A 24,955-nucleotide genomic window follows, 5' to 3' on the forward strand; every position below is an offset into this window, starting at 1 on the left:
TTAAAAGGGGAGTTTTTCCTTGCCGCCATCGCCAAGTGTTTGCTCATGGGGAAATTGTTGTGTCTCTATGAATTAAAGAGTATGGTCTTGACCAGCTGTATATGTAGTTTTGAGTCATTTGGTGCTATATACAGTAAAAACGTATTTGTCTATAACAGCAACAGTGTTTTAGACATGTTTGCCGGTGGGTCTGAACAGTGAAACTTCTTAAATCTTAACGAGTATACACAGCCCACTTAAGCCTATCATTGGAATATTGAGCTAGAAGTGGCAGATGTGTTCCTGCTCAATTGAAGCTTTTATATGTATTATGTCTTAGCAGGCTAATTAGGAACAGTCATCGTTTTCTGTATTGCTCGAAAAGTGGGGGTTTGATGATTCCACTGAGCTTATATCAGTAAACTAAGGGCTCTCCGATTGATGATTTGAATCTTGCACTTGTAGGGGGCCAAATATATGTGTCTATATATATATATATATCATTTTTACTTTTACTTTTATAATTACAGAGAGAAAGCCATTAATCAGTTAATGTGAAATAATGAAAATATACTGTAATTTATGCATTGTTAATCTCTCTTCATAAATAGTGTCAGCAAATGTTCTTTAATGTTCTTCATGTTCTAAAGTATAGTTGATTTGCCCCACTCAAAAAGAACAAAGAAAGGTGGAAAAAAAAGACATAAAACGAACTGTGGCTCAAAATGTAGGTTTGAACTGAATCGTGGATTTTTAGAATCGTTACACCCCTGTTCATCAAATATGTATCAGAATTATTGCTACTGTCAAGGCAAGGGGACCAGGGAACATGCCACCATCTTCAATCACTTCTCCTCCTACTTTTAAAAGTTTTGATTAGTGCTTTGATTAGTTCCCTTCTTGTTTTTGCTGAACGTTTGTCCATCAGCCCAGCCCGCCTTACCTTCAGTCCTGTCTTTTCATCATCGCTACCATTATTAGTGGACGAGGGTGTGTCGTCCCCCAGCCGAGAGACAAGCACAAAGTCCTCACTGTTGAGGGTGGACACAGAGTCTGAGGACACGCTAATCTTCCCCACTGAGCCCTTGTCATCCATGGCCGCTGCTGCTGCTAAGCCCAGCCACACTGCTCATGAATGGAGGACAGGAGGAGGTGGTGGGGGTGGTGTGGGGGGGTGATGAGCAAAATCACCTAGAAAAGAACAAATAAAAGGAAAAAAAACAGTCATGATGAGATGAAATTCATGAAAAGCATTTTGAAGCCAGTGCTAGGCTACTTGAAAACACATTATGCTAACTGTCCCGTTCATTGCTGCACACATTATTTTGTGGATAACCCACTAAGGAAGGTAAAGTGCAAGTTCAGGGAAAAGCAATATCTATATTTAGGCTAGCTTGTACAAAGTAATATCCAAGCTTAAAAAAAGAGAGTGCCCTGAATTAAACGGAAAGTAAGGGGAAAGACCAGAAGAGATAACCTCTGGAATATTTGATTCTGTTGAGTCATCAAAGTAGAACATATTTGTTTGCAAAGTACAGTAATGCATTGCAAAGCCATGATGATGAGTGCCATTTCAAGGAATTAATCGTGTTCTCATGAATGTAAGGGATAAGTGAAGAAATCAAACCAACTATGATCGTCTATATTATATATTCAGAATACAGACATAATCACCATGGCATGAATAGATTAGATTCCGCCCCAAAAATATAATTGCATATACCGGTAAGTTTGTTTGTTTGTTTTACTGCATCACCGACAAATATTATTTCCCAACTACAGGACTCCCAGCCTGGCCTGTCGCCACAACCACAAATAATTAAAGATGCAGTTGAAATCAAGACACCTTCATTCAGTTAACCAACTGATTCCACCCTCTCTCGCTCCCTCTTTCTGCTAGTTTATCCATTCACAATGAATAAAGGGTTAGGTCTAATTTGTCTTATACCACTGCTCTATGACAATATGCTAAGAAGTAAACTCAAAGTACTGTATGATGCTAATACTAAGTACAGTATATCTCAGGTTTTCACTTAAGTTCATTAATAACTAGACAATTCAACAATGTGTACCTCTAAGTAATATTGTATGTCTATATATATATATGTATATATCAGAGCTCTTAATAACTTAAGGTTAAAAGGGAGAGAACATTTTGTAAATGATATTCCTCACACATTTGAAAGATATTTTGGGTTATTTTTATATTAATTCATGCTATACTATAGCATACTATACTGCTATACTTGGCCCCCTCCTTTTTTTCCCTCTACACCACATCTCTATGCCGAAAATAGCAAAATCTACAAGTTCACATAAACTTCTACATTGGCCATTTTTGCAGAATGTTCCCCTATTATGACATGCAGAATAGGGATACTATGGTTGAAGTGGTTAAGATATCATACCACATTGTAGTTTACTTTGGGTTTCTAGATAATACAAAGGTGCCGCTTTAAGGTTTAGGAGTGTGCGTGTGTGTGCGTGTGTGGGCAAAATATCTCATGTCAAGTTCAAGTTGAGCTTAAGATAAGGTCTGAGATTATAGCCGTTTCTTAGAATGAAAACACGCTTCGGTCATGAAATAACAACTGGAGAAGGGAGGTGCCTTTGTGTGTGTGTGTAACACAGGAAGGCGCAACAGAAGGTTCTGGCAGAGGTTCAACAAGAGTCCAGAACAGGCTATTTATGGATATCTCCCCTCCTCTACCCTTTCACTCCCCCTCATCGCTTTCTTGTCTTCAGCACGCCTTCTTCATCTCTCTGCCCTCATCCCATTTTCTCCTGCTCACCCTCCTTGTTTTGTCCAGACCGATCCTTCCCTGCTCGCCCGTCTTCTCCCCTAATCCCTATCTCTTCCTTCTCGGTGCAGATCCGACACAATGAGAAAGCCAAAGGAACAAAATGTAGAGCACAAAGGCCAAGGCACTATACTGTATGTGATGTACAGTACAATGCAGATGATAACACTGTTACACTGACCCAAATAGGCCCTCCACTTAATAACAGTGGACCGTCTCTGTGGAATTAAAGCATAACACAAAGATTTGAATGTTGGCATTAGGGTACAACAATCAAAGAAGTTGGTCAGACACTAGGCTTGTTAGCTTTGACTTTTTATGCATGTAGCCATTTAGTTTTAGTCATATTTTTGTCATCTGAAATGTTTTAGCCTTAGTCTAGTTTTTGTTTAGTGAATACCATAAGATTTTAGTCTAAAATGTATTTTGGCGGGCCTTGATGGCGTCGTAATGGCCGATTTTACACTTGGTTGCATGCTAAAAATAGCCGATCTACAAGTTCGACGCGTTGTGAGCTTGTAGATCTGCTATTTTCAGAGCGTAACACCCTAGTGCTGTGTTACGCAACCAACCATAAAATAACTTGTCTTAGTTCTACTGGATCTCTTCTCCACTAATCACTCCCTAACATTTTTGTGTAGTTTTTATTTGTTGACGAAATTGTCAATATTTAGTCTTAGCTTCAGTCATCTTAGCTTAGTTTTCATTTAGTTTTCGTCAGTGAAAAAAGGTATTCGACGAACATTTTTCATTGTAGTTTTAGTTGACGAAATCAACACTGGTTCCAAAGTAAAATCTGGAAATGAGTGATTGAGGTTCATCCTAAATGGCGTCTCTGGGTTGTTTTTCACTTGTGTTGCAGAAACATTGTTGAAAGGCAGGGTTAGTGGGTTGTGTCACGTGTGAAAGACGACCATGGTCAGTGACAGTGACAGAGTACTGCAGAAGAAGCTGATGGATCTACTTTGACTGTTATGTGTAATTCACAGCTGAGCTTCAATAGACTTTTAATTCCAGTTTACAAAATAGGATGGCTTAAATGATAAGGCTAGACTTGAATAGACTTTGGTCAACAGATCATCATTGTGATGAATTTGGACATTGTCATTTTTCTAAGAAGAATTTTATAGAGCAATGAGTGCTTTTTCAAACTCTGAGCATGCGCATTGCCTTGTTTTCACCATTGCCTCCTAAAGTTGTTCCATGTTACAATTATGAAGCAACAGTATAGCTCTGGAACTAGTTTGAACAATTTTATGAGCGACACAATTCAATATTAAGTCAATGTAACGACACAACATCAAGCCATATTTCATGTCTATAACACAATGATATTTATTGCATCTGTTATTAATAAACCTCAAGACTGTTGACTTTACAACCACATTTAAGTAATGTAATGTAACTCAATGGGGCTGCCTGTTTGTGTATGTAACATTATATATTCGGAAACTTTGTCCACCTCTAAGTTGCCTTATTTACTGCTTGTGCTCATGACTAACTGACCTCTGACAGTGAGTGACTTAATGGGGGCAGGCCTCACTGGTTGGTCATGTATGTGAATTCAGCTAAAAATGCTTAGGTAGGTAAAAGGCAAAAAGGTTAGTAAGGGTTAGTAAGTGGTAGTAACCAAGTAACCCTTGCCTGCCAAAATAATTACAGCAATAAAGAGACTTTATTACTACTTCCTGCAGTAGTACTGTAACTCTCAGGAAGTTGGACAATTGAGTTTCTGTTTACTTTACCTATGTTGTTTACCTTGCTTAAGACTACTGAAAACGTTCCAATATTATTAATACTTATTTTGCTCTAGTCTACATGCATCTAATGTGTGCTCCTGTCCTAATTCCTTAATACCTGTTCATTTACAGTAGAAAGAAACTTTTGATATTAAAGCCCATTAGTTTCCCTGGCTAGACCAAGTCATCATTAGATGTGTAGCCACTACACATCTAAAGATTCTAGCGTTTCAATATTGAGCTATACAACACTTTATACTTTAAAGAACCGCAACAGCATCATTAGTAGAGACACCAGTCATTCTCATTAAGTGGGTCTTTAAAGTGCTTCACTCAGGGTCTGCTTTGCGGACAACTATGATTTGAGTTGTAGGCTTGCTAACCTACCGGAACAAAAGAGATTGAAACAAAGATGATTGTTTGCAAATGTAATCTTGAAGAGGGATCTTAAGCAGAAAATGCAAACCTATGTAAACTCTAAAACAGAAAGCCATTTGGAAAAATCGTTGTAAGTAGACAATGACATGTATGATGTGGATATGGGCCTTTAAAACCTTTGTGTCAGAAATCTGAGAGAGATGTCAAAGGGATTTCACAAGATACTTCCAATTTTAAGTAGCCTCACTCGCTGTAAAATGCTTGAAATAAAGCGCATAGATAAGCAAGCACACACTTACAAAAGCAACCGCTGTTTCATGCTGGCTCATACACAGCTTACACACAAGCACACAAAAGCTGCTGCTGTATCATGCTGGCACGCGCGCGCACACACACACACACACACACACACACACCATCTTGCTCTATTTCTCTGACTAGCTGCCGGCTCCAACAGGATTATAATGGCTGCCTTGTCACCCGGCCTTCCTCCCCAGACCCAGACCCAGCACCAGCCCCCCCACCCCCACGCCCTTGGCAACCTTCACCATTGGTACTCAAACTTTTCAGTGCCGTGGTACACTTTAGTGAGACACACAAGCCACACATTTTTACTTTCACAAAGCATTATGTTATATGACAAGCAAACAGCATAAGCAACCAACAATAATATTGTATATTATGACTATATTATAGTCATAAAAACTGCTGACAAAGAACCAGGATGCTCTGACCAGCAGGAGGCATGTGAGATGATGAGATGATGAGCAAAAAGGTTGATTATTGATAAAAACTGCCCTCATTATTTATTGCATGGCTTTGTTGTGCTTGGCTCACTGTATAATATACCTTCCATAAGGGTGGAATAGTTAATCAAGCTAATCAATTTAATCAATTATAGAAAATAAAAACATTTAATAAAACAATCCATCTAATAAAATAGCAAAAACAGCAGATCTACAAGCTCACAATGTGTCATGCTGGGATACGCTGTGAGCTATTTTCGCACAACACTTGTATGACGAATTATAAAGTTTAATGTATTATGCAGTACTAATCAATACTGAACAACTACGTGATCTATGTATCAGCAAAAATGAATAGCTTGTTTAGAAACAAGCTACGGCAGTCCTGTCTGTCTGTGTCCTGTCAGTTCCCAGCACCGGCCAGCGAAAGCCGCCTGCCTGTGTCCGCTCGGAGGAGCGCTGTGGCCGGCCGCTGTAGCTACTAGCTACTGTAGCTTCTATGACCGCCCCTCCAGAGCATGGGAACTTGGGAAGCGATAGCAGACGCCGGACGGCTGTACTTCAACCATTCAAACCAATCATCAAAAAGTCACCAGAAAGGTCTCGCCCACATTTCGACGAATAGATGTAGCATGTAACCAGAATGGCCTCGAGAAATACCCACTTTTCGAGAGGTAGATATGGGACTGGGATACTTGCATATTCCAGTGAAAAAAGACAAGCAACTGACAAAGTAGCAAGAACTGATGGCATTTCTTCTTCTCTTTTCTCCCACTTTCCTTTCACCCTCTTATCTCCAGTTCTTTATGACTCTGTTGTCTCTTTCATCTAATTATTTTCTATGTAACACGTTCAAATGTATCTTTTTCTTTCTCTGTAATCCATCTATATTTAGGAAGAGAAGAGAAGAGAAGAGAAGAGAAGAGAAGAGAAAACATGTGACCGTCTCCTCTGATGGAACCCTGTAGTGTGTCACCATGACAACAAGCCCCAACTACAGTAGGCTACGGTGGCTGATCAGTGGTCAAGGAGCAGGTGCAAAATGACATCTTGGGCTGGCTAAATAGTTTATAGTTCTTTTTAGTGTTACACTATATCCTTAATGTTTGAATACAAGCAGTTTTGAAAGTACAGTAGGTGTGAAAGCAAGAAGAAAGATACGGTGCATCACAGGAGCGGGACACAGCAGCAGACAAGAGGAATAAAGCACTGGAGCATCTCAGACGATTAAATGCCTTTTTATTTACAAGGCGCTAATTTAGTATACAGGTTGACTAACGTTTCGATGCCAAGTGCATCTTCATCAGTGTCATGGTGTGAAAGCAGTTGTTAACTAAGCAGGCCTTGAGATACTGAGGATATCTGAGCGACATCTAGGTAAATAGAGCTTACTGTACCAAAGCAATAAGATATGAGAGGGACTACCGTCCGGCGTCCGTGAGATATTGCTCAGTAATGTGCTGTATTTGTAGACACATGGCTGAAGCCAGTGTTCCGTATATCAGCAAAAATCTAAATAATAATCACGTTTGTTAATACAGTTGACAGCGGCCGCTGTTACAGGTAAGGTGAACTAGGTCTGTTATCGTGAGATATCACCTCTCGCCTCTCAGCCAATCACAAATTGCAAGGTGCCAACTAACTGTAGTGTAATTATAGAGTGGAACAACCTATCAAAGGCACTGAAGTTCCAGTTTGGTTTAAATTGATGCTAATCCCTGGCAACTGTGCTGTAAAGCAATAATACTCTAGGTGAAAAGAAACAGTAACAATCTAAATCCATCATGGGTAAAACTGTGCACACCTGGATCCCATCCCCGTCTCTGTCTCCCCTTCCCCTCTCCAGTTGAACTGGCTGTTCTTGACTGCCAGCTGGGCCCTGCATGCACCTCACAGGGGAGAGGAAGACACAGCCAGACACAGCTAGAGAGCATTCAGCCTTTGCAACAGCCCCCTTCAACTACACCTCACATCAGTGATTTCAGTCAGGCACAGACAGCAGGGGAAGGGAGAAAGACAAAGAGGGAAAACTAGAGAGAGAGTGACAGAGAAAAAGTTGAACTTACAGGACAGGAGGTGAGTCATGAGGTATTGCATAAAAAGCACAGGGGTGGAGAGAGAAGGAGAGAGGGACAGAGGAGGTTTGAATAGGCAACTCATGAGCTGCGGCATTGTACAAATGGAGGAGACACACACACACACACACACACACACACACACACACACACACACACACACACACACACAGTGAGGGTTCCTGATAACCATCTAAATTCAGAGCAACAGCAGGACTAAGGCTCTTAGTTTGCTGTTCTGAAAGAGAACCCCTGCTGCAATTCTCACAACTGAAACAAAATAACGAATCATAAACTGTAGACTACTACAACTTGTTCAATAGATTACTGGCTACAACCAATCACTCCCACATGAACACTGAGCAGTGATGTTTACAATAAGTGGTTATAGCCAAGTCCGAATCTCTTCTGGTGCATGCGCAAGACGCATGCTTGTGTGTTTTGGATACAGAATTTCTAACAGGTTTCTATAATGTTAACATTTTGTTTGGATCATATGAGCTTAAAAATGCAACAATAAAATATAATTTAGGGGCACTATAGGCAGCACCAGCGGTCTAACATTAGAGGTGTGATTCTATTCCTGGTCTCATGAAGATTACGATTCACTTGTGGCTTTTAACAATATAATGCACCACAATGCAGCTGAGTTTTCTGTATTACTGCACATGGCTACTCTTTCATCAGTAAATAAAAGCAGTTAGATACATTAATATAAACTCTATATGCCTAGTCTACCTATTGTGAAAATGTTCTGTAGTGCATTTACAACATCACAAGTGTGTGCTGCCTGTAAATTACAACTAGAAAGGTGAGCTCCTCTGAGCGCAGATCTCAGCCAGGCCTGGTTGGCTGCCTACCCTTGGCCTGGGCTGTGTCAGTTGTGGGGTGCAGCGGTCAGGACACGAGGAAGCTGCGGGGGGATATAGTGTTTGTTTGTATGACAGACGGTGCAACTGTTCGCATTTGTGGTGGGCGGCCCCTATGGGCAGAAGTTAAAGCGGTTTTGGAGGTGCGCTCTATAGAGGCCTCAACATGCAATTTGGGGATGATTTTGGGATGTTGTATCTAGTCAGGCAATTAGCATAGCCTATATGGGGACTGGGGAGTTGTGTCTTGATCCAGGGAAGACTATTTATTGTTACTACCTACAGTTCAAGAGTTATAGGCCAAAACTGAAGCAATGTTATCACACCACCATAAGGCCGATTAGGAAAATGTGGGGTGGAGGTTCTTCCTTGGCCTACTGGGAGAGAGTGTGTAAAGTTTCAGATGGACAGGAGAAAAAACATATTCTCCTGCAAAAAATAACAAGGTTTTAACGTAGCAGCTCTAAGACAGGCCCTTCACAAAGATGAGTACACAGTAAAATCCTCCTTATTAATTCAACAAGTGTACAAAACAAATCATTGTAACCAAATGGACCCATGATGAAGTCTTTATTGTACGACGGTGTCATTGTCGCCCAAAATACTGTGTTTTTTATGGCTCGTTCCAACCTCAGCCGACCCTCAGTAATATCTCGTGTAGCATTAGTGTAGCATCTTGCCTAGTTTGTTTGCTCACAGTTCAATGCCACATTGCCTCCAGAAGTAATTGGAAAATCAACAATAAACTTTAGCTGGCTATAAACGCTCATGCAATGTCACCACTGCAGAATCGTCCACGTCGCAATGCATCTTAGAATCGATCATCCATTCCACACCTCTACTCAATGTGCTTTCAAATTAGGATTACGACTTTGTCAACTTGCAAACAAATCCAAAGGGTTACTTTTCCATCCACTTGCCCACCAGCCAGCAACAAGGCCCTATCCTATCATTAGGTGTAAATATAGCAGTTCCACAAAGCTTTTCTATTACCTTAAACAACTGTGTCCAACTTAATGGTGCTGTTACTTCAGCTCACAGTGCAACAAAACATACTCCCACTGCCATGCAAGCCATGTTAGCAAATAAGTTGCATTGACCTTTCCCCTCCCTTCCTCACCAAGCACCAGTTGTTATCAATATAGCAAATATTTGTACAAAGACAATTCCGTGTGTGTGTGTGTGTGTGTGTGTGTGTGTGTGTGTGTGTGTGTGTGTGTGTGTGTGTGTGTGTGTGTGTGTGTGTGTGTGTGTGTGTGTGTGTGTGTGTGTGCGTGTTCTATGGTGAACCTTTGCTTAAAACAGAGTTTTTGGTCAATGGAACATTAACAGGGAGCCAAGTGAAATACAATGGTGCTAGTAAATATGAGTTGGCTATTTATATATGTGGCTGGTAGTGGTATTCAAAGTTTCAATTCAAACCCACATATCTGTATGAAGCAAGTTACAGCTTGCATTAATATGCATTTAAGTGTTTTGTTGTGCTTACAGAATACACATGCATGTAAAGTTGCATTGTGTACTATTTTTGATAGTCACGAGACCTGAACATAACATGCATGCATGCAGTGTATGAGCACATTAATATATGCACGTGCCGGGCATCCATGGTGATTTTCCGGTCCTCTAAGCAGTGTTGGAAAAAGTACTCAAATGTTTTACTTAAATAAAAGTTTACAGCAATGCAGAAATACTCTGTTACAAGTAAAAGTCGGTAATCAACATTTACTTGAGTAAAAGTGCAAAAGTATTGGTATCAAAATGTACTTAAAGTACAAAAGTAAAAGTACTCATTATGCAGAATGTCCCATTTCACAAGTTTTCAAATGTATAAAAATCTTTTGAAAATAGCAGATCTACAAGCTCACAATGGCTGAAATGTATACGAAATGGGTAATGTACATTTGTAAAAGTAACTAGTAACTAGTTTTCAAATAATTGTAGTGGAGTAAAAGTATAATATGTGCCTCTGACTGAGATGTAGTGGAGTAGAAGTAAAAGTATAGAAAAATGTTAATACTCCAGTAAAGTAAAAAGTCCTCAAATTTGTACTTAAGTACAGTACTTGTATGTACTTAGTTACTTTCCACCACTGCCTCTAAGTAGGTTGTGAAAACCCAGGCCAATTCGATGCTTCTCCTAAAGCCCAATTTATAAGAGTTTGGTTAAGATCTTTTGTTAAACTTTTATCATACAATACCTTTAATATTGCTATATACCTATATCTTTTAAGTTTTCTTATTTTTTTTTACCCCTTTTTCTCCCAAATATAGTCGTTATGCCAATTAATTCCTCTCCACACACATTTCTGTGCTGTCACTGCTGTTGTATCCAGTGAGGAGCCCCCACCGGGAGGACGTAGAGCCTTCGTCCTACTCCTCCCGCTCAACACTTCCTGCTGACAGGTGCCGCCCCAGCCCGTAGGAATACATGCTTCCCTCCCTCAAACACGGGCCAGTTGTGTTCATGTAGACGCTCGACGAAGCCGGATAAGCCGCGGTGGATTTGAACCCACAACCTCCGCGTTGGTGGTCAGGCACTTTCTCACTGCTCCACCCGAGCGCATACAGTATACCTATATCTTAATGCAACATGGTTGAACTGGTCTTCACTTCAGTTATTACATTTCACCAGCCATGGTTATATATTGGTTACATGGTTAATATACTAGTAAGTAGGTATATATTATAAAGAATATAAAGAATATCTGTCAAGATAGCAGAATTCTTTTACTCTCCAATATCAGTATCAGCACCAAAAATCTGTTTTACAAATTTTCAGGCTGTATGCTTTATTTTAATAATGCACCTACATTATTAACAATACTCACTTAGCCAAGATTAGCTCATTGTCTCACTTTGTTTTGCCATAGTCTGTTGGGTGCAAGTCAAGTGAGGTTTATTGATAGACAAGGTACGGCGAGCCAGGGGAGAGTGCCACAGGGGACGGGGAAGCTGGGTTGTTTTTAAACACACAGGCTTGTTATCATAATTCCTCTTGTGTATCAGTCAAGCCCCGAGAACCGCGGTAGAACAGTGAAGCTGCCGTCGCCTGGTGGTCAGATCTGGGATTGCAAGGCTTCCGCATTTCAAACGCTACTGCGCGTGCGTCTACCGTTTGAAACCCTACTGCGCATGCTTCCATCGTTTGAAACGCTACTTGTACATGTACCTGCTCTATTGGCTCCAATCAAGGAAGTAGAGGTACTTCTGGGTGATTCATGCGCTTGTGAGCAACTTGAATTGAAATGAATAGGTGGCGGTGGGGCAGTCCGCCCACTAGATATATTTGAACTCTATGGTATCAGTAGGGGAACTGTATCACACAATGCAGCTTTAAGCATGTCTTCATAATTGGGCTGATAACAATAACAATTGATTGTTCTTCAAAATGATAATTATATGACTACCACCCCCATTTTATACCATTATTTACGTTTTGTAGATATGCGAGGCAGCGCTGAAACACTTAGTTACAGTTAAGTTAATGATGGTAATTTCACCAGCGGTGTGAGACGCGTATAACGGCTGTAGTCTCAGGAGCTCACATAGTTTTTTCCACTCACAGACATGCAGTATGAAGCAAAGAAATGCATCAAATGGCTCGTAAAAATGCCGTTGACACAATAAGATCCCAAATAATGTGAACAACAGCAATGCAGAGGCAACCTATTATGAATGACAATTGCATTCTTTGTCATGTGGGCTGAGGAGGTGACATTGTTTCTGGCAGGATTCTGAATTGTTGATTTCCACTGTTTTTTAACTGCAGGGTAAACCCAGTCATTCATTGTAGTTAGAATGTATTTTTTACATGACACATGACACACTTGATTGACAGTCAGAATACAAAGCAACAAATTGTATAAGTGGACAATGAAGTACCCACAAACTACGGTACACCAAGTGATGCATGCATGCACTTGTTGCAGCTGCTGTTGATTCAGGGAAAACGACATCCTACTGTACCTGAACAGTGCTGTAAAGCTAACTCCAGACCAATCCTAGTCGGCCCGATTTTGGGCCGACTTGGCGTCGGGAAGCGTCGTCCAGTCGGTTAGGGGTCCGTCGGGGGGTCCGTCGGGACCTTTTCGGCCGACCCAGAGCCGACCGAACATGTTCAGCTTTTTAGCCGACTGGCAGAGCAGTGGCAGTGACAACAGAGGGCTGTCGGTGTTGCCAGATTATGTGAGAGAAACAAGCGACCATGTCTATGAAATCCTACATTCACTGTTTCTCGTTGTTGCTCCCAGAGAGAGAGAGAGATTGATTGATTTGACCTACTTTTGCGCAGTTTTGGTGCGCAACACAACCCTCATTTAAGTGAATTGCTTTCACCTGCTGCTGCTGTGTGGAGCGCAGTGGTGGAAAAAGTACTCAAATGTTTTACTTAAGTAAAAGTATCAATACTGCAATGTAGAAGTACTCCGTTACAAGTAAAAGTCCCGAATTAAAAATGTACTTGAGTAAAAGTACAAAAGTATTGGTATCAAAATGTACTTAAAGTACCAAAAGTAAAAGTACTCAAATGTTTGAAAATAGCAGATCTACAAGCTCACAACGCGTCGCTTCGCGACGTGTTGTGAGCTTGTAGATCGGCTATTTTCAAATAGCCTAGGTATAAAATAGAGCTAAAGTGGTTACTGTATGTTTTATAATGTAATAATTTATATCTGCAAAGTAACTAATAACTAAAGTTTTCAAATAATTGTAGTGGAGTAAAAGTAGAATATTTTCCTCAGAGATGTATGGAGTAGAAGTAAAAGTACTGAAAATTAGAAATACTCCAGTAAAGTAAAAAATCCTCAAAAGTGTACTTAAGTACAGTACTTGAGTAAATGTACTTAGTTACTTTACACCACTGGCGGAGTGTGCGCTACAGGGCATATCTCCGCCAAGCCAGGGTGACCTACCCAGGCTCATGAAATTCATATGCAGGCATAGTAGCCAATTAGAATGAAATCTGCAAAAACGGACTCATATACTGATACAGAACCATATATTGGCTATATATTATGGCTGTCGGGTGGAAATCTTGTATGTTCCTTTTTTATTATTATTTAAAAACAATTTAAAATCGTGAAAATAGCCAATCTACAAGCTGTAATTATTAATAATTAAGAAATACTATATTTTAAAGAGTGAAAAATCAACTAAAGTCATTATTAGTGCAAGTTCATTCACATTTCATTTGAATGAAAATAACTTGTGGGTAAAATACATTCTGTGAATCTAATGTGATTAATGTGACCCCTACTTCAGTCAGTGAAGTCCAGGGCTGAATGTGACATATTGAGACCTATATAACTAAATATTGGTCATTTGCCAACACATTATTTTGTGAAATAAATGGGTTATATTTCACAGATAGTTATACTATTCTTATAATATATTAAAATACAATGATCCTTAACCTTCAAGTTAAATGCATTATTTCCGTGGACTTAAAAATCATTTTTGGACTTAAAAATCATTATTATTTTTTTGGATGGCCTTCCTGCCCTGGCAGGAAGACCGGGCAGGGCCTTTGTGCCCTCCAAAAAATTACAACACCAAAGGCCAAGTGGCCTTGCCCCTAAAATGACGAAATTCCAGGCTTGAATGCAATAGATGTACTCTGAGTCTGTTACAAGTAAAAGTCCAGAATTCAACATTTACTTGAGTAAAAGTACTAAAGTATTGGTATAAAAATGTACTTAAAGTACAAAAATGTTTGAAAATAGCAGATCTACAAGCTCAGAACGCGTGCATCGCAACACGTTGTGAGCTTGTAGATCTGCTATTTTCAAATAGCTTATAGGTATAAAATAGGGCTAAAGTGGTTAATGTATGTTTCATAATGATTTATATCTGCAAAGTAACTAGTAACTAAACATTTCAAATAATTGTTGTGGAGTACAAGTATAGACAATTGGAAATACTCCAGTAAAGTAAAAGTACCTCAAAATTGTACTTAAGTACAGTACAGTAAATGTACTAGTTACTTACACCACTGCACGTCAGTGAAGAAAAAACGCTGGGAACATCCCTAAGTGGCTTTGCAGGGAAACAAGCCCAAAGTCGCTTATAATAAGCAGACCTGGCAACGCTGGCAGGCTAAAAGTCAAATTAGCACATGAATGGCCAGTCGGCTGACAGACTTAAATGCCAACTTTTGCCAACCGAATACCAGTCTGTTGCAGTCTGGAGTAGTCTGCAATAGTCTGGACGAGTCTGTTTGGTGCGGAGTTACCTTAAGGTTTATTGCTGATCTACAAACCAGAGTGATGACCTAGTCTCCGACTAATCTGTTGACTCAAATTCTCGATGCAAAGAAAATGTAATGTACCTTCATACAGTAAAGGCTGCATCATGTGTGCGTAACTCGCACGCAATTATTTACTGTACTGTACATCCTCAGTTTGCCAGAGAATTACAATGCTGGCAAGTGAATGAAGAGAAGGTATACAGTAAAAAATGCTCAGTGTTAATTGCCACACGACGACACGCCTGGCGGGCAAAATCAAAAACCGATGGAAAGACGGGTACATACATTGTTGGGGCTATCCCTACCTTTTATTTTCAAAACACCCTCTCTGACATACGGACAGTCCAATCAACCGACTAACAACTTACATGGTTGCCTAATCTCCGGGTATCAATCACAGTAGCTACTACATTTGCATCTTTTGGGGCAATTATTGACAATTCTGTTTTACGCAAACTGATTAGGACAGAGTTGGCCTCGTTCTCAGCCTTTTCTCATCTCCGAGGAGAAAAACCTGGTTTGGACCTAATGCAGAGCGTGTCTATACACGAATCCACGGAGCGCTGCCCTGCGCGCAGCCATTGCTGCGGTGTCAACGCTCCGCGGACGCGACACCGCAGCAATGGCCGCCTACAGGCAGCTACAGGCAGCGCGCCTATGGATTCGTCTATAGGGCGGGATTTCCGTTGTATGCACTTCCTGCGGAAGCTGTCTTTTTCGACCAATCACAACACAGGTTTCATGCACGCGGAATGTATTGTAAACAGCTCTGTGAAGCGTCAATGATGATGTGTTAGTTGATAATGTACCTAAGAACAACCTAACATCATCAACTAACAAAATATAAACAAACCCAGAGCTAGATTGTTATTTTCATGGTTAAAAACAAATAAACAAAACATTGTTAGTCTAATACAAAGATTCATAATGCGCCTGTCTGTGCAGACACAGAAAGCGCCAGTATTTCCATCTCTGTTATCAATTCAGAACTGCCACAATAAAGTGTGATGTAGCACATAATAGCTGGTTAAATAAAACTGCCACAATGTATTTTTTTCAATAAGAAAACATGTTCCAGTACCAGTATATTACCACGCCTACAATGTTGCTGAAAGTTGAATTATAGAAGGCCATGCAAGAATTATAATTATAAACAGGCCTAATATTGCTGAGAAAGGGGTGATATGGCCAAATTCATTACTTTTCCACAGTCAAGGACACTTCACTCACTTTTCTGAGTGATATTGGACGCTTTGCAACTAAGTGCACCGCCTCAAGGGTTTTTTAATCGACTATCGATTAGTCGCCATTTGTGTGTGCAATCAACCCCTTAATGTAGAATTAGAATATGTGAATGCAAGGTTTCATATGAACGACATACTGCAATTCTCCTACTGTATATCTCGCCTAATGTTATCCACGTCCTGCTCTCTAAAGCAGGGATCTTCAACAGGGGGTCCGGGACCACTAGGGGCTCCTCAGAGTTACTAATGGGGGGCCGCCAAATCTTTGTGTGATAGGAACCTTTTTCTTACATTAACCTCTTGAACCCTAGCTTCCCTATTCTGAGAGGAACCAATAGCCAAAAATAGCAGATCTACAAGCTCGGCGTTGTGAGCTTGACGATCTTCTATTTTCAGCAAAGGTGTAGGGGGAAAAAAGAGCAGACCAAGCACAAGTTTTCTAAGAATTCACGATTTAAGTGTTTAACTGTCTGAAAATACACATTAACACGAATCCAACACAACGCTACACACAAGTCTATGAAGCAATCTATGTAATCTATGAAAAAGTTTCATCTCCAACAATATGTGGTGAGGGGGTCCCTGCTTCATCTCGCTCTCAGCCAAGGGTCAAGGTTGAAGACCCTGCTCTAGTAGTACCCTGGACGTTGCGTTAGTTACTTCATTATTAGTCTATAATAAACTAGCTAAGCTCGCTAGCCATATGCAGCCCCCTGGAGGAAAAACCCCCTGACAGACAGACTAAGATGAGTACATGTTTAAAGCTGACATCAAGTACTACTGTACAACTACTGTACAACTGTGTCCTTATTGACATCATTAAGTAATGCAAACTGCAGCATTACAACTATTTAGAGCGACTTGGCTGTATAAAAACTACTTTGGAGCTGGTTTCTTTCTGCCTAAGACAGCATTATTTGCTAATAACAGGCCATTAACGTTACTGTGTAGTGTACTGAACGTTTGACACAGCAGAGTAGACACACAAGAAGAGGCACACAGGCTACAAAAAAAAACAAGGGTGATTTGTACGTCGTCGCACGACGGCGTCGCGCGCGCTGACCTACAAGCTCACAGCGCGTCGCGTCCGCAACAAACCGTGAGCTTGTAGGTCAGCGCGCGCGACGCCGTCGTACGGCGGAAGCACAAACCCGGCCGTAAACGTTTTTTTTTTTTAGCTAGCCACCGGATGCTAACATGACAGATCAAATTAAAGGGGGCTGGGGAGGGGGGAAAAGCAAGCTTTTTTTTCTTCATGTCCCTAGCGGAACGGGGGGGGGGGGGGGGACGTCCGCTGTGGTCTTCTTTACTTTACGGACGTGTTGGAAGAAGGGCTTACCTTTGTTTTGAAGCTTTGTGTGTGTTTATTATTCTGCCAGAGACGGTGGTTGTAGGAACAACATTGCACTGTTTGTCTGCTAGCAGCAACACCAGCAGCAGCAGCAGCATCCACAGACCACAGCACTGTAGCCCGAGCTGTAAACACAAGGCACTCTCCCTTTCCTTGGTGGTTCGCCCAGGTGGGCGTGGTTATATGCTTAAAACCTACTAACCCTCTCTAACCCTTCACAGAAAATATGCCTTCCAGTGGTTCCCAAAGTTTTTTGGTCTTGACTCAAAAGAGAAATGTGTCTTTCCGGGGACCCAAACTACTGAAAATATGTTTATATAATATATTTATAAGTTTAAATACGTTTTTTTAATGTATTTTTTTATGGAATTTAGATTATTATTATTTTTAATATATGAATAATCGTGGGGAAAAAAATATATTTTATATATATATATATATATATAAATATAAGAAGTACAAAAAAAGGGATATTTACTTGCGGGTCGCGACCCATAAAAATGGGTCCGCGACCCACAAATGGGTCCCGGCCCACTGTTTGGGAACCACTGCCTTAGCCTAACCTCAAAACCACGCCCACCTGGGCGACACACCTGGGAAAGAGAGAGTCCGCTGTAAACACAGCCCGTCCCCACTGCGCATGCGTCTGTCAATGCTGAGGGAGAGAGGGAGGGAGGGAGAGAGAGAGAGAGAGAGAGAGAGAGAGAGAGAGAGAGGGAGAGAGGGTGTGTGTGACGTTAGCCCCATTTTTCTCCATACGACGGTGTCGTGCGCCGAAAATAGTCTATTACCAGAAATGCCCCCCCCCCCACCCTGAACTGTTTACTGTACTATTTGTTTTTCTTTTTGATTACTACTCCTTTATATGATGTTTTTGCATGGTATATTATTGTTGGACCCCAATGGAAACAAGCCATACTGTATAGTGCTTTCTTGGGTTTTAATTCTTTTTAGCATCCTTTTGTATAGAACTGTACTTTCTGTGGTTCTTTTTTGCAAGCTGTTGATAAAGTATTCAATCAATCAATCAATCAATCAATAAATCAGTAAATCTACAATAAAAGCTATAAAATAAGCAGACTTATGAGTTATTGTGACAATGATGATGCTTGGACTATTTGGGGATTAGATGACTTTCTGAACTAGTGTTGCTGTGATGTTTACTTGATTACATAAGCTAACCCCAACCCTAAAGTATTTATATAGCAACTTGTAATTCCTTTCATTCTCGTTTCATAAACAATAGGCCTATGAAATGTATTTTACTACACGTATTACTGTGCAGCATGTCTTCTAAAGCGAAGTCAATGTTTTCTAGTTGCTTTAACCCATTGAGACCTGAAGCCGATTCTACATGTCTCCTAAATCCCAACAGTATTCTGAAAAACATATGTTTCTATATCAGTGGTGTTCAATCTTTTTCATGTCAAGGACCCCCAAAATTATATGTATTTGGCCTTGGACCCCCATCAAAATATTTTGTTCCAGGAACCCCCCAGAAGCAAAGATTTGAGTTAAAAATGTTCGCTTTAAAAATATATATATTCAAAGATTTGCACACATTTTCAAGATTTTTCAAAAATAGCAGATATACAAGCTTGTAGCGCGGCACTCGGTGCCGCGCTATGAGCTTGTATATCTGCTATTTTTGAATAGCCCAAAGTGTAAAATAATGCTTTTTAGCTCAAATCAAAAAATGACACAGTTCCAGGTCTTAATGGGTTAAGGATGGCCCGCTACCCTTAGATTATATTGCAACCAGGGATTGAGGCATCTAGGCTTGTTGTCTTTGAACAGTTGGAAACTCAGGGTAACTACACTCTGTGGTTACAAATTAGGGACATTTCTGTCTTATCTGGACCAATAATGGCCGCAAATCTGGTTAAATATGGTCTAACCTGGGGGGGTTGTAAGGCATGTGTAAGACAAGCAAAACACAGATAGAACTTTTATTGTACAGGAGTCACAGTCAATAATCTGCATTATCGACATTATATTAATGTAAATAATGCAATGTGAGAGTACGGTCTAGCCAACGCCAACTCGGGACTCCTGAATCGCTGCCCTCCACACTCTCCTATCTAACATCAGGGTCTTGAGCTGAGCTCTACAGTGTTGTTAGCTAAGCTGTAGCGCCGCAGTGCATCTACGTAGGTGGTGCGCTTCTTGCCTTTCCTGGCTTTGCCCTGCAGGTTGTCAGTTTGCTTGACACAGTGCCCTGCCAGCCTCATCCCTCTCTCTCTCTCTCTCTCTGACTTTGTCTGTGACCCGGGGTAGGGCCCCGTAGAGGATCACATTTCTGACGTGGTCCGTCCGCGGTCTGTCCATGTGACGCGTTTGTGCCATTCGTAGCATTCTTGTGTAGACTCCATTCAGGGCCCTTTCCTGTTGTGCTGTGAGTGTCCACGTCTCAGCCCCATGCAGCAGCACTGACTCCACTGTAGCTACAAACAGCCGCCTCTTGAGGTCTTCTCCCATGTCTGATTGCCACACTCTCCTCATCCCATGCAGGGCATTCCATACAAGTGCCCTAGCAGCTCCGGACCTTCAGCTCCTGTTCCGTTGAAGCAGTCCAGGCCCCCGAGGTTTAATGTAAATAAAACATCTTAAAAATACTTGTCAGCTCTTTTGGACAGATATGTAGGAGGTGACTTGTACTGTAGTGCTGAGGGGCCCACATACTGTATGAGCGTTAACCTATATTTGAATACACGTATAATGAAATTATATATTTACATTGTAATTACAAAAGTAATTTGCATGAAGGTCTGTTCTACAGGCGCACCACGCTGTTTCACCTGATGTGCTGTTCTGACAAGGCGTTTCTGAAACAGTCTATGGCCCACACCTGTAGCTATGTGGTGACCTGCTTCTTTCTTTCTTGCCTGGAAATTGCATTTAACCTGATAAGTAAGTAAGTAACTACGTGCATTTTATTTATAGAGCACCTTTCTCAGACAATGACAGTCACAAAGTGCTTTACATGTTTAAAAAACATATCACCTATATAAAAAAGTCAAACTAATGAGTAAAATAAACAATTGAACACCCAGTCATTAAAAGGAGATCGCAAAATAAGGACAGGACACAATAAAGTTGCAGGCACATTATAAAAACTAGTCTGTACAGGTGAGTCTTTAACATTTTTCTTTTTTTAATTATCAACAGAGGGCACAACTACTCTTAGGTCCAGGGGGAGATTATTCCACAGTCGGGGGGCAGTGCACCCAGAGGCTCGGTCAGACGGTCACCAAGGGTCTTTAGCCTTGTGCAAGGGGCAACCTTGTGCAGGCCCAGGAAAAGGATCTCTGTGACCTGCTGGGAGGTCACAGAGGAGGTCACGTAAGCTATGTATGTAGATGCCTGATCATGGGGAGCCCTCAGGGGCGGCCTTAGTGATCTGGGGGCCCGTTTCAAGAGCTAATATGTGGCCCCCTATGCACCCCCCCACCCCCCCAAAAAAATAAATAAAAATAAATTGTTTGCGGAATTTGCGGATTTTGTTTGCGAAAAAATCTAAAATTGTATTTTGAAAAAAAAAAAAAAAAAAAATCTAAACTTTTTTTTTTTTTTTTTTTTAAAGAAAATTCGGGGGCCCTCTGAGGTTCGGGGCCCGTTTCAATTGAAACGGGTGAAACATAGGAAAGGCCGCCCCTGGGAGCCCTGTAAGTGATTACAAGAATTTTAAACTGGATCCTAAAATTGACAGGGAGCCTAGCCCTCTGGGCTAGGCTTCAGTGAACTGTTATGATGAAGTATTGTCGTAGTACTTGGGATTCACAATGCATAGGCTACTTGTTACAGAATTTTCAACAGTGTGTGTGTGTGTGTGTGTGTGTGTGTGTGTGTGTGTGTGTGTGTGTGTGTGTGTGTGTGTGTGTGTGTGTGTGTGTGTGTGTGTGTGTGTGTGTGTGTGTGTGTGCGTACGTGCATGCATACTGTACATGTCAGCAGCTACTCGTTTATTATTTTAAAATATTTAAAATATTGTTACTTTCCATCTGTGTTTCATGGCTCTGGAACCATGAAAGTACCGAAAGGCCTAAAATATGATGGAATTGATCCACATTTTTATATTTTGTTTACATGAATTATCAAGTCGTGTCACTAATAGAGCTGGGTGGACCCGAGGCCAAGTCCAGCATTGGGCAGCAGACAGGCAACACTGGCGTTCTCTGGTGAAGACTTATGTACTATCTATCCAGAACAAAGACGATTAAGTAAGTAAGTAGGCCTAAGTTAAGTTACATTACAAAATTACAAAAACATAAGACACACACAGTACATATGAACATGTAATACTTTATTTATTTATTGTAGCATGCATTTTCAGGTGCTGAAATCTCCTAATTCCATCTGTCACCTCGACGCAGAAGCAGCAAGCTTGCTGAGCCAAGCTATCGGTGAGTCAGTGCAATACAGAAACCAGAAAATACACAATAATTTATAATTCATTCATTCATTCAGTGAGTCAGTCAGTCAACCAACACACACAGCAGTTTGGCCATTTCATAATAGCACATAAATCATCATCATAGATAAGACCTACTTCTGTTCTGCATTACCATACAGTAAGCAAAAGAGAAACCTTTCACAATGTGATATTTCCAAGGAAATAAATGGAATACATAACAGTATTATTCATCATGGGGACATTTTAGATATGCTGTCTCTAAAGGAGATTACTTTTCTCATTCTTGAAACATTACACTGCTGTCCCTTTAATTTTAACATTTAAATATATCTGATTAACACAGGTTCTTATAAATGAGCATCTGTACTATAAGTCCATCCAATGATGGTGCCAGACTGTATACAATGACGGATGTGTACCATCTCATAAGTGTCATTTACATTTCAATCGAACAATAGATTTGCAAAGAAAATGTCTAATACAGACATGAATATTCCGAAAATATCAGTTCCGTCATATGATCTACAATCCACAAACAGGCTTTTGTGTATTTTTTTGTTTTGTTTTTTGTTTGTTTGTTTTTTCATACAATATATAATAATGAGTCTCTTGGCTGATACAAATTGTACTAATTTCAGCAAATTTTCAAAATTGAAAATGAAGCAGACTTAGAATACCAAGAAGTAAATACCACAACAACAACCAAATGTGGTAATAATAGTAATACTAATAATAATCAGCTCTATTAATCAATAATCTTTTTTTTGTAAGCAAACAAGTAAAATGCTGCAGGCAAAACTACAATACTCGGCGTGGCCACACAGTGGGCATGTGCAGAACACTTATACAGCGCTGGGTGTGTTGTATCACAACTACAGAATCATCAGTACTCCTCCGCCAGAACAAGAGGGTCTATATTGCATGCATGACTTGGACAGGACACACTCAGTGGCAGAGTGCATTGGGAACCACTGGCTATGATGGGTTGGTTGGGACCTATACACCTATTAGTGCAATCAGCCATTACAGCTTTGTTCCATAGACACTTCAAAGGAATCTGGGAATTTTACTGTGACACATGTTCAATATTCACAGTCCTGTACTGTAAGGATAGCACTAACAAAAACTAAGAGTGATGCTTGAAGGCAAAAAGCACTGGCAAAATAAATATTAGCAAACATAATATTGCATTAGGACCCGAATCTGATGTGTGAATTCATGTAAATGCTTTCATTGACTGAGCTATAAGTGCTGAATATTATGTAAATAAGTAGCTTAGCAACAGAACTCTTCCCTGAGGGTTGCAGATAGAGACCATTGGAGCTGGACAGAGACTGTGAACTAGCGCTCCCTAATGGGCACAAAGCAGAACTACATGAGAAAAACGTCATCTTGAACATGCCTTACCCCCCCTTTTATAATTTTAGTTGCAAAATAAATAAATAACGTAAAATAAAATTGTAATAATATGAAAAACACATATGACAAACACATATGACAATGTATCCTTAGATCGCAGGGATTGATTGTACTATACACAACATGGCACTTGCACTGTATGATTTCAAAGGCGAAGTTGTAAACAGATGCTGAGGAACAGTGTAGATGCAGTATGAGAGGTAAATTAAACACCATGAGCAGTCCTCCAATCCTTGATCTATGTCTTTCCTCTTGATCTCAGATTTAAATATATCTCTTTACTCAAAACACAAAATGTTTCTCAAAATGTGATCAAAGCCTGACTTATTAAAGCTCCGGTGACAAAGTGTCATGCGATATGTTACTGAACAAACATAACGTCTTTTATACGGTAATAGAATGGGCGAAAACCATAATGCTTTCCCTCATAATGAGGACAAAGAATCATATAAGAATAATCAATTCTTAGTTTATCTTCATTCACTCCTGCACATACTGTATCTAATAAAATCAAGAAGAATAGGTGTAAACAAACTCAGAGGATTCACAATGACTGTGAGTACTGGGCATTTGAAATTTGCTGTGATGTTCTCGATGACTTAAGTTTAAAAAATGTTTTTGTAAAAGTTAAATAAGACGATTAGTCGCCTCCAACATATGGAGGGAATGAAACGATGATGAACTGCATGGAAAACACAATTACGGTATACATGTATATGTCAGCCTGTAGGCTGGCTACAAACAGAGGGTGACAAAACGTTGGAACAATGGAGTATCTCAATGATTCTCAACCTTTTTAATTCCAAGGACCCCCAGTTTGATATGCATTCGGCCACAGACTCCCATTTGATATGATTTCTCTGGGAACCCAATCTACTGTAAGGTACACTGAATCCTCAGTGTTAGTTTAATGCTGAGAGTGTACAAATGGAACCGAATGGACGTCCATTTGGTTCCATTCAGAGTTACAGACCCATAAGGGTCCATTTGGACCCCGTCCCCTGGTGGTCCCCGAAACCTGACGTTGAGAACCAGTGGTGTTGTATCTAATGACCAACAAGCACAAACATTGACAAGTTAGATCAGTTCATTTCTCTGATGTAAAATATAACAACCAAAGAAAACTAAAATAACAAAGACCCTGATACAAAATACTTTGACAAACTTCACAGAAGTTAGCAATGCTTAAAACAACAACAACCAAACTTTTTTTTTTTTTTAAACAAAGACACATTATGAAGAAAAACAATAGGTGGTGTCCCACATTTTGCAGGCTTTAGCTTGGTACATAAGACCAAAACATCATGCACAACCACTGAATATCGTGTACAGAACTATTGTACATATTGCCAGCAATTGTGATTGGATTGCAGTGCACAGAAAATGCCATAGGCCTTCATGGATGTAACTTCTGACATATTGAATTGTTCTGCGTGAGAGGTCACCTTCTCACACAAAATCTAACACCTCACAAAACAGTCAGGACAATACTTGATGCAGTGCCAGTGACCAGGGACTACTTCTATAAAACGCCTAGGAAAGAAAGGCCACAGTCAGTGTGTGTGTGTGTGTGTGTGTGTGTGTGTGTGTGTGTGTGTGTGTGTGTGTGTGTGTGTGTGTGTGTGTGTGTGTGTGTGTGTGTGTGTGTGTGTGTGTGTGTGTGTGTGTGTGCGTGTGTTGCGTGTGTATATGCA

The 24,955-nt window shown here is 40.4% G+C and overlaps 1 protein-coding gene across 2 annotated transcripts in view; it reads right to left on the bottom strand.

The window, feature by feature from the left end:
* rabgap1 (RAB GTPase activating protein 1) overlaps positions 1–17,554 on the bottom strand; it is a 123,607-nt gene extending 106,053 nt beyond the window's left edge. For both annotated transcript variants that reach the window (XM_080419585.1, XM_080419584.1), the window contains exons 1-2: positions 17,417–17,554; positions 923–1,170 (exon numbers count right to left, since the gene is read on the bottom strand). In XM_080419585.1, coding sequence (XP_080275711.1) covers positions 923–1,075 — 153 coding nt within the window. In that variant the 5' untranslated portion in view covers positions 1,076–1,170; positions 17,417–17,554. The remainder of the gene's footprint in view (positions 1–922; positions 1,171–17,416) is intronic.
* Between the last annotated feature and the right edge of the window lie 7,401 nt (positions 17,555–24,955).

Source organism: Gymnoscopelus braueri (genome assembly GCF_963280865.1).
Source record: "Gymnoscopelus braueri genome assembly, chromosome: 22".
NCBI lineage: Eukaryota > Metazoa > Chordata > Actinopteri > Myctophiformes > Myctophidae > Gymnoscopelus > Gymnoscopelus braueri.